Source organism: Mesoplodon bidens, assembly GCF_964165515.1.
Source record: "Mesoplodon bidens genome assembly, chromosome: 11".
NCBI classification, from domain to species: domain Eukaryota; kingdom Metazoa; phylum Chordata; class Mammalia; order Artiodactyla; family Ziphiidae; genus Mesoplodon; species Mesoplodon bidens.
In genome coordinates this window covers 80,425,810-80,436,974 of record NC_138167.1, presented here as the reverse complement: position 1 = coordinate 80,436,974, position 11,165 = coordinate 80,425,810, and the positions used below count along the sequence as shown (strand labels likewise).

General features: G+C 38.2%; 1 protein-coding gene across 3 annotated transcripts in view; it reads left to right on the top strand.

Annotated features, from left to right (window-relative positions):
- Positions 1 to 549: 549 nt before the first annotated feature.
- The window catches only part of TMPO (thymopoietin), a 28,589-nt gene continuing 17,973 nt past the window's right edge, over positions 550 to 11,165 (top strand). For 2 of the 3 annotated variants that reach the window (XM_081249474.1, XM_081249473.1), the window contains exons 1-3: positions 559 to 2,272; positions 8,142 to 8,268; positions 10,518 to 10,676. In XM_081249474.1, the coding sequence (XP_081105600.1) occupies positions 1,994 to 2,272; positions 8,142 to 8,268; positions 10,518 to 10,676 (565 nt within the window). In that variant the 5' untranslated portion in view covers positions 559 to 1,993. Of the gene's footprint in view, positions 2,273 to 8,141; positions 8,269 to 10,517; positions 10,677 to 11,165 lie in introns of all 3 variants that reach the window. The other variant, XM_081249472.1, reaches the window with a different exon arrangement.

Sequence of the window (11,165 nt, the reverse complement as noted above, 5' to 3'; positions counted from 1 at the left end):
CAGGATAACTTGCTAATTCAAATAGGATAGAATAAACCCGTTAACTGTGGCCTTGCAGATATTCTGCTCAGGACTTTTGCCTTGCGCGTAATTTGAGACTATACTGGAAGAAATAACTGAACTGTGCCAGGCACACTGCCTGGGACCATCCCACACTCACTCACTACATTTATGGGGTTACCAGTCACTGCGAAATCATGGTCGTTCGCCTGTCAGCTCAGTTCACCATCTGAAGATGAAACCCTTGCCTCTGTACCCAGTGAAGCCGGGGGTGGGTAGGTAATGGTTAAGGTAACTCTTACACAGCAACCTAAAGACCTATGAAACAACTGGCTAATTAAAACACAATTTTTATTTTGCATTTCTGATCTGAATACTTTTGCTCAAATATATGTAAATACTGATATTTTTAGAAAGTAGTAAAATTGCCTCTAGGAAAATAAATTATCGTTAAAAGAAATAATGTCTCCTCAATTTCTAAAAATAAAATGGCTTAATTCAAAGGAAACATTTTTAGTATTTCCAGTAAATTTACTGGAACTTAAACAATCATGCAGAAATCAGATAAACTTTTTTTAAAAGTAGCTTATAAAGCATAGTTTGGAGGTCAGAATCTGGGGAAATGATTAAGACACCCTAAATCCAAGGTCAGCTTCTTTCTTTTCTTGGAAGAAAATATCTTGAAACAGATATAAATTCGAAAGGTATGCAAACGTTTGTCATTAATGGTATTTGTTTTCAGAAAGACATTTTTATTGTAAAATTTCTGAGACTCCACCAGGTTTTAACTCGGATCCGTAATAGGGGTTTGATTAGGGTTTCCAGCCTAATTATTAGTTACTAGGCTCCCCCTAAGATTAAAATCTAGAATGCACCTGTCTCAGTTGTAAATTATCCATTAAGGAATTCCTAAATCATTTCATTTCGTTGTATTATGAAGCATTAGGTTTAAGTTACGGGTAAGATACTTACGGGTGGAGGGATCCAACCCAGAGACGGCTCTGAACAAAATGCAGTTGAGCCCCAAATAACTAAATGAAATAATTTAGAAAGGTCCCAACCTTCTTTAGGGTAAGAGGCAAGTGCAATACTTGGCAATACAATTTCGTCACAAATTCAAGGGTAGTTCAAAGTGCCCCGTAGTCAAGGTCTGGCTTTTTCCGAATTTCGGGAACAAAAGAATCATTCGCAAGCAGAGACGGAGATTTAACTGCCCGCTCTCCCCTTGCCTCCCCCAAGTAAATCAAATCGAGGAAAATGAGCGTCCACATGCACGCCTCGCTCCTTTTCTTTCCCTTCAGGGCTAGCGTTTGGGGAGGAAAGGCTGCGGCTATTCTTCGGTGAACCAGTGTCCCGGGATTGAGAAAGGCCCAGACCCGGGTCCTCGCAGCTGCCGTGAAATCCGGCCCATTCGCCGGCGACCGACCCCGGAGAAAAGCTGCTTCTCCAGCAGGGGGAGGGAGAGGAAACGGCGCACAAAAAGCAGTACGACTTGCCTCTTATCGCCATCCTACGAGGAAAGATGGAGAAAAGGGAAACAGAAACGAGCCGCACGACACAGCTCCCGCCCAAGCGGCTTTTAAACTGCGTTTCCACCACCTCTAGCAGAGCGCCGCGGCTAATGGAACCCGCGCGAGGCGTCCCGCCAATCACCGCCGCGCTTCCTCCGGCCGCGGGCCAATGGCGGCGCCCGTTCTTGGGGCGTGGGCGAAGAGCCTGCTCTCCCTTGGCCGTGGGGTGTGCGCTGGGGTTGGTGCGGACTCCTGGCTTGGCTGCACTGGGCCCCGCTTGTTCTGCAAGGGCTTTTGTGTCCGGCGTTGGCTTGGCTTTGTGTGCGCGAGTTTCCGCTGTGCTCCGTGGCGCAAGTCCCGGCCGAGAGCTGTGAGACTCGGAGGCGGTAGCGCGGCCCCCCACCCCCCCGGGCGAGGAGCGAGCGCGCCGGCGTGAGCGGCGGGTGCAACGGCTGCGGGGAAGGGGATTCGCCGCCGCCGAGATGCCGGAGTTCCTGGAAGACCCCTCGGTCCTGACGAAAGAGAAGTTGAAGAGTGAGTTGGTCGCCAACAATGTGACGCTCCCGGCCGGGGAGCAGCGCAAAGACGTGTACGTGCAGCTCTACCTGCAGCACCTCACGGCGCGCAACCGGCCGCCTCTCGCCGCCGGCGCCAACAGCAAGGGGCCCCCGGACTTCTCCAGCGACGAAGAGCGCGAACCTACCCCGGTCCTGGGCTCCGGGGCCGCCGCCGCGGGCCGTAGCCGCGCCGCCGTCGGCAGGGTAAGGACGCACGGCCGGGGCCACAAAGGCGGGCGTTTAGCGGTGGGCGCTCCCCCCCCCGCGCGCGCGCGCTCGCAGCCCTCGGTCGGGCCTCTTCGGCGGCGGGGCTATCCCCCCACCCGCCCGGGGGGCTGGCCTCTGGGTCTGCGGACGCCGGGCTCGGCCCCTTCGCTGCGGAATCTCGGGCTCTGAGAGGGAAGGGCGCCGGAGAGGAGAGCCCCGAAGTTAGGGCCGCGGGGCGCGCGTTTTAGCCGCGGTGTGTCGGTGGGTATGAAGTTGGCGTTTGCTCTCGGGTTGCGCGCCGTTGATGGGCGCGCGCAGGCAGCTCTGTGTCCCTGGACGCCCGGCCGCCGGGAGTGGGCAGCTGGACTGGGACTTCCCTGCCCTTTTCGAAAGCCCTAAGGAGGGTCAGTTCGAAATGGCTACAGGTTACGTTTGAGCGTTTTCCCGCTTTATTAACAGAAATGACTAGTAACCGGGTCTCAGAGCGCTCCCTGGAGGGCAATTTGTGACATACTGATACCTAACCAAAATTTGAAATAAAGAAATTCCCGCCTTTTTATGTTTTTTGCATATGGAGGGCTTTTTGAACGGTTTATGTTTTTCTTGTTTGTGGTACTCCTTTCCAGTAGCAGGCCGTCTTTTGGCGGGGCAGCGTTACTCTAAATTAAACGAGCATTTAAAAATACACCTTTGAGCGGTTATCATAGACGCTCAAATATTTAAAAATTCTAGTTACTTAGGGCTTGGGTTTTAGGGGTTTTTGGGGTTGTTTTTCCTTTTGGTGTATTTGCATGAAGAAAGGAGAAGCTTCGGAATCAGAAGAAATGTTTATTTCATGACATTCTGCTCTGTCAGTGTTGCAATTTGGGATATCTAATCCCGGGTAAACTCAGATTGGCTCCAGCAAATGCATATTTCGTTTGAGAATAGTTGGGTTTTGTTCTCTGGGGTTTTATGTGCTTTAGTATGAATCAGCCTGGTTATCAGGCTGCAACTCATAATAGAATGTAGTTAAAACTAGTGACTGGTGTAAAGTACAATGCTTTGTAAAACATTGAAGGTGGAGTTCAGAGTTGTACTGATTACTAGTATAACTCAAAATGACTGCTTCTTTCAAAGTTATCTTAACTTTAGTTTTAAAAAATTTATCCAATGTATTTTCTGGACTACCCAGATGGAAATGAAGTAAAGATATAATAGACACATGTAGATTTAGTTAAATCTTAGCCTGGGCTTTAGAGAAGTTGAAAACCTTATGTCTTAAATCGATGCATGGCACATCGTAGTGCCAAATAAATATTGGTTTGATAAGTAAAAGATCAATCGCATCTTCTTGTTTCTCATGTCTTGTTTTTGAATTTGAAGAAAGCCACTGTACTCCATAATAAGAAATTTATTTTTGAAATAAAGTATATCCCTTACCTGTTTCTCCCCAACCCCTCTGAAAACGAAAGTAATATTCAAACTATTTTAGTAAAAATTTGGTTGAAAATGAAATATCTTCCATTTAAATCAGAACACTTTTTTTTTTAAAGTCTTCTATAGAACCTTATGTTGGTCTCCTGTGCAAACGTATCATTCTTGAGCTGTGGAAGTATTTGGTTGTATGTTTATGATAGGATTATTCATTATTATTTTGATGATGATTCTCGCTGTCGACAGAAACAGCTGTCTCGGTTTTGATGTTTTTCCTTCAACTTTTTGAAAGAGGGTATGTCCCAATCTACCCTGTGTTCTTTGGGGTGTAAGAAGACCTGAATGTAAAATTTTTTAATTTCAGTTCAATTATGCAACATTTTTGAGTTCCTGTCATGCGCTCTTAACTGCAGGAGTTTGATTTCTGCAGACCTGCCAACCACCATAGTTAATTTTTTAAGAGAACCTCCTATGTCCAGTAGCTTGTATCTCAATGTTTGAATCCATACAGATATCAACTGTGACAAAGACAGCTTTAAGTTTTTTCTACCTTGTGTATTTAAAACTCAAAAATGTGTACCCTGGGCTGGGTGCAGTGGTGTCAACAACTTGAAAAAGTTTATAGTGGTAGTTGGTCAGTAACGTCATTTTCCTCTTTAAAAGCACATTAAGTAAAAATGAGTCCTAATTTAACTAAGGAGTCTGATAAATTTTTTTATCAGGCATAGGGAAAAAATATATTGAATTTATAAGAAGCCAACCTTAGACCATTTATAATAATTGGTATATAAAATTATCCTCCTTTTATATGTACAATATTTATGTTCTAGTCATTGTTAGCCCCATGTGTAATAACAGTGTAGAGTCACATCTCTTAAAGAATATTTATGATCTAGGAGAAAGCCAAATTATGTTTGACAGTTTCAGATAAGGCAGATTTTTTTTAAATGGTGAATTTTTAACATTTTAAAACAAACATTAACATGGATTTAGCCAAGGACATAGCATATACCTTCGATTTAAACATGGGTTTATGAAGAGTATTTTTAACTAAAGGAGAAATTGTTTCATTTCAGCCATTGCCATGGTCAGGTACACTTGGTGTGATAGGACAAAATATTTGCATGTTCAAAATTTCGTTTTCGTTTTTAGTTTTCTTATTTCTATGCTTTTTATGCATCTTGATGGTAACCAGTATTTTCCAGTGATGAAATTATCAGCATTGTCAACACAAAAATAAACATTTACATACAGAGTTGACGGTCTGCCTTTTAGTTCAGGGTGCAAAGCAGTGTAGCTGTTTGGAACCTATTGGAGCATAGCATTCTTGAATGGTCTGATCTGATAAATTATGAATTCTTAACAGGAAATATTTAATGACATGGAACAGAACAGTAAAGAGCATGTTAGATAGTAAAAGTTAAATCATAAATTGACCACTATATTCTACAGTAAGGTGTTAAGTGTACAGACTTTTGAATCAGAATTATAGATTCAAATTCCAGTTCTGCCCTTATTCAGATGACCTCGAACAAAGAGCATTGCCTATCAGATGCTCAGTTTTCATCTGAAATAGGAATAATCTAATAGCAACTTAGAGGATTACTTGAGGTTGCATTTGTGAAGATGTCTAGTGCTCAGCAACTACAGCACGTCAGCTATTACAATATGTGATTTCTGAATTTTGTTGTCTTTATTTAATGCCAGAACAATACAATGCTACCATAACGTATTCAGAAGTGGATGAGGTAAGTTTGTGAAAGTGATGTATATGTAAAGTCTGCTCAAATGTTACCATATAACTGGGTATGCAGATTGCCTGAGTTACCTGAACAACTTTGGACTTGTTTCCTCTCTTGTAAAATGGGGATATTAGTATCTATCGCATAGGATTTTTAGGATTCAATAAGTTAATACATATAAGGCACTTAGAACACATTTGGTATATAAATGCTCAATAGAATCTGTTCTGTAGTAATAATTAGTTATACTTCAGCATCTTTGCTACTAATGGTAGAGATTTAAATAAGAGTAGTTCATAGGTGATATCACAGAACTTTTGGATTTAAAAGTTGAAAAAGAAATTAGAGATCATCTGGTAGTTGGGAAGAAACTGGAGAACAGTGCCTGGCATGTAGCTGGTACTTGGTATTCTGACCAAAGGAAACTAAGAGATTACATGATTTGCTTAAAGGAACAAAGCTCTCTGGAGGCAGAAATCATTACAACTAATGGCTCCTTCTTCCTGGTTGAAACTGCTGGCTTGATAAATATGTATACTCCCAATTTTTATTCTTATGAAATTTGATATTTCATAGAATGGCATTAACTTTTCTGGAGCTTTTCTCCGTAAAAATAAAACTCAGGTGGCCCTTTATGAGCACCTGCTCTATTTGACTTACCTTATGCCACTTTATTGGCCTTTACTTAAAATTTCCTTGTACAGCTGTAGAGTTTCAATATATTTTAAGAAAATGTGAGGGAGTTGGTCTCCTGCTTGGATATGCTAAGTCTTTGTTTTTTCTTAATAAGAAATTGGTTTTTTAAAATAAGTGGCTTATTTCCCCCTCACCAGATGGCACTTTGATTCATTCATTCAACAAAACATGTATCAGGTACCTATTCCTGTGTCAGGCACTCTTTTTAATTTTAGCTACTTGGGATACAATATGACAGTACTCCTGCTTTGTGTTACCCTCTTAAATACTACATCTAAAATCACCTGAGCTACATATCAAAATACAGATTGTCAGGCCCAATATTAGGACTCAGAATGGGGTAAGACTTTTTAAAATAGGGGCAACTTTTCCTAAAGTTTTGAGGTTTTGATAATAAACCAGACTTAAGGATTATTGTTCAAGGAGTTTACCATCTGGAGAAGGTAAAACATATGTACAGATAACTAATAAAAAGTAAGCAGAATGTAGTGAGTGCCAAAGACAGATTATTTCTTGAAAACCTCATGCTGCTTCAGGAAGTTGAAATTCCTGGATGTTTTGTTAGGAGTAGGATTTGAACATTCTTATGGTTAGAGGGATTTTTTTCTACAAGTAATCTGTACCTGACTGCTTTTTTTTGTTTAAAGTATTTATGTTACACAATGGGGTTTTTCTTCCCAACCTGTCCACACTTTTGGAATAGGATTAGGTCTCTTTGATTTAAAAAAAAAAAAAAAAAAGAAGTCTTCTCTAAAGAATTCAAGGATTTGATATATAGAACTCTTAGACTCTAGGCAGCTATTTTGGCATTAAGGTGTCAGTTGCTTAAGATTTGAGCTTGATGATCCTATTAAAGCCTTCTGAAAGTACCCTTGGTAACTTCACAGACATTTTAAAAATTGTATTGAAGATTTCTCATGAGTTGACATCATTGTTCTTATGTTCTTTATATGAAGTATTTCACATTTTTATTTGGTTAAAAAACAAATTCTAATACATGACCAAATAATGCCTGATTTTTCTTTTCCCCTCAGCATCACTGGAAAGTAAATAGCCCATACAGCTTTATGATTTTTGCTATTTTGCATAAAATATTTCTAGGATGCAGTATTGACTCTTCTGCCTTAAACAGTAATTTGGGCCTACATTGACTTTGATGTTTGTGGCCATTATTTAAACAGCCATTTATATTGTCCTCTGATGGTTACTGGGATTACTGAGACTAAAGCTATCTGCCACAACCCTAAAAGCTAACCATACTTTTGCTCCCTTACCCTGTTTAACCTTGGAAGTTTATATAGTTTTTCCAATAAAGAATGCCATTGCTTAAATTATATTAAAAACTGCCTTTAAAAGTTTTCTCAAAGCTTGTTCCAGGCTTTTCAGCTAGTCTTAGTGAAATGGTCATATAGACTATGTGTGGCAACAAAGCCGTGTCAGAGGTGATATGTAGCCATAGAGTCTGACTTCCTTCATGAATCAAAAACTGGCTTTTAAAGTCACTGTATTACAAGAAGAATATTCATTTGGGCTTCTTAAATTTTGATATGCTTGTTTAAAAGAAATCATTTTTATACATAACATGTATAAACCTTTATGGTAAAATCTTAAACTTTCCTGGATTAATTTAAACTTTCAAGGATTATAGAAAAACCAGTAGTAAATTGTATTTATAGTTATCTGGATGAAAATGTTTAGACTCAGACTTTTTGCTCTTTTGAATTTTTGATGCCATCACCTGTTTAGATAGTTAACCAAAATTGACTATTTTAACAGTAATATCTAAAATTTGAGTTACTTGCTTGGCTTATTAGGTTTGTATAATTCCAGCTGAACTTAGAAAATACTTTTGAATAATAAGTTGCTTTTAATTTAATCAAATTGCTAAGCTCTACTATAAGTCAACTTGAAGTTAAATTTGCATGTTTGTTATATGCAGTGTTATTTATATAGTGTCAATAAATGAACATTTTAAAATTCATGTGGAAATGATAACTGGACTTCGTTTACAGAAAGCCACAAAGAAAACTGATAAACCCAGACTAGAAGATAAAGATGATCTAGATGTAACCGAGCTCTCTAATGAAGACCTTCTGGATCAGCTTGTGAAATATGGGGTGAACCCTGGTCCTATTGTGGGTAAGCTGATAAAATTTCAAATATCTTTTTATGAAGCAGTACCCCACACTGTTTTCCCCTCTTGTCTAGCAGGTAGAGTTTTCGTTCTAAGGACCAGTCTGTCATTAATCATTTATATGACCAGGACCTTAGTTTCCCTAACTATATAAATGAGGGAAATAAAATGAGAGAATTGAACTAATTAATCCCCAAGATTACCTCTGTTGAGATTGTTTCGTATTGTGCCCATTGTCATACTACTTGATGAGACATATGGGTCTTATATGACAATTGAGGAAAATCTGAGGTAACATAGCTGGCCAAATTAATCCAAATCGGTAAGTTAGTGACAGACTTGTTAAAAGAACTCAAGTTATTCAATTCCCAGCATAGTACCCACTTTCAGTTATCATTAAAAGTACCTTTTAAAAAGTCTTGTCTTGATTGGAATTCAAGAACAAACTGAAAACTAAAGAACAAACCAGAAAGAGAAAACTTAAAAGTAAATACCCTGGATTTTCATCACTTGGTTACTGTTAAGTCAGTGAGTTTGCAAGGCTGATTGTGCCTTAATTTTGGAGGGTCTTGGCAATAACCTCAAGATGAGAAAGTTCTATTTGATCTTCTAAGTTGTGTAAAAAAAAATTTTTTTTTTAATTGACTGCATCAGGTCTTAGTTGCAGCACGTGGGATCTTCGTTGTGGCACAGAGGCTTTCGTTGCAGCACATGGGCTTCTCTCTAGTTGTGGCACGTGGGCTTAGTTGCCCCACAGCGTGTGGGATGTTACTTCCCTGCTCAGGGATTGAACCCACGTCCCCTGCATTGGAAGGCAGATGCTTAACCACTGGACTACCAAGGAAGTCCCTGTAAATTTTTGAATACTGTAGATTTGGGGGTTGTTTTTTACCTATAGGTGTACTTGCAAGTAAGAATTTACAATATTGTCTTTCTTTTGTCTTATTTAATGTACGGCTTCCCAAGAGATGATAATAAGCCTGTTAGTATAATTACCAACAGACGTTTGATACCCTTTTTATATTTTTCATTTAAAGTTACAAAAGGGGGGTGCTGAAGACTATTGTGTATCAACATACATTAAATTACATGTTGGTATACCAGTTGTTTATTTTTTCCCTAGCTTTATTAAGGTATAATTGACAAACAAACGTTGTACTTTTAAGGTGTACAACTTGCTGTTTTAATATACATGTACATTGTGAAATGATCACCATAATCAAGCTAATTAACATATCCATCACTTCACAGAGTTTTCTTTTATGCATGTATGTGTGGTGAGAGCACTTAAGATCTACCTTCCTAGAAAATTTCAAGGATGTAATAAAGTGTTGTTAACTGTAGCCCAAGCTATACTTAGATTTCTAGAACTTATTCATCTTGTGTAACTGAAATTTTAAGGCCAGCGTCTCCTTATTTCCCCCTCCCCAGCTGTTCATCTTAAGACTACTTAACTGTAACATTCTGAGATGTGTATTGTTTCTAAAAAGTATATGTTTATCATTTTATTCATCTTATAGAAATCAGGGAAAGACATATAGCTAGGTAAAACAGAAAGTAAAAGCTATTTTTGGTTTTAAATTATCATTGATGTTGAAATATGTTACCAAATTATTTATAATCAATTTTACTTTGCTATCTAATTGGCAAATCATTTCTCTTTGTAACATACATTTTCTGTAAAAGGTCATTTTTACTGCAGCAGTATATTGAAATATGATTTAACATCTTAAATTTACTCAGTGCTAGGTGTCAGATATATTCAATTTTTTAAAATGTGACTTTTAGGACTTTTCCCATAACTAAATGGCCTTTATAGGCATATTAGTCTCTTAGAGTTGTGGGATTTTAATCATAATAATTCAGAGGAGTACACTCTTTATAAACATGATTTTTCTACAAAGGCAAGTATATTACTTAGTACTAGAGAAATTACAAAGTTCAAAACTTTTCAGTCAGAGATACTCAGTCATACATGGCTCTTCAATAGGTTATCCATAGTAAGACAAGTCAATCTCTTATGTATTTCATTCTACAAAAAAAAAAAAACCAAAAAACCATTGTTATAATCATTTATTAACATCCCAGAAAAACACCTGTTTTAGAAAAGAATCCATTATGTCGTATTTTTAAGCATTTAAGTTTAGAAAAGGAAACAGTGAAAAGTAACACTTCAATGTTTCTAAAGCTAATGTCTGAGCTGGATCTTAAATAAGACACTACAAGTAATAAAGCAAATTCTGCCTTAATACAGGAACAACCAGGAAGCTATATGAGAAAAAGCTGTTGAAACTGAGGGAACAAGGAACAGAGTCTAGGTCTTCTACTCCTCTGCCAGCAATTTCTTCTTCAGTGGAAAATACAAGACAGAATGGGAGTAATGACTCTGACAGATACAGTGACAATGATGAAGGTAAAATTTTATATGATGTTAATAAAGTATATAATCGAAAAAACCAAATTTTTTTCAGACTCATAAGATACAGTAACCATGAAGAAGATAAAATTTTAAATAATATTTCCAAGATACATGTAAATTTTGTTCATATCATTAGAGTAGTCCTCCAAGTAATTTGATTTAAATACCTTTTGTTGAGAAGTCTAAGAAACAGAAAAGTAGAAATGTCCAATTTTTATCACGTAAAATCACTCTTTATCTTTTTTGCTGCAAATTTCATCTTTCTAAGAGAAAAAAGTATTACAAGTAGAGACAAAGTTTCCCGTTATCCCTTTCTAAGTATCATCTCCACAGAAGCAACCACTATCATTAATTTGATGATTATCTTTCCAGCCTGATTTTAAATACTTTTTCATATGCATCTGCCTAATACATGGTATTATTTTATACTTGAAAAAAGATCTGTATAAGTGATATGCTAAATCTTATCACTTGCTTTTCTTT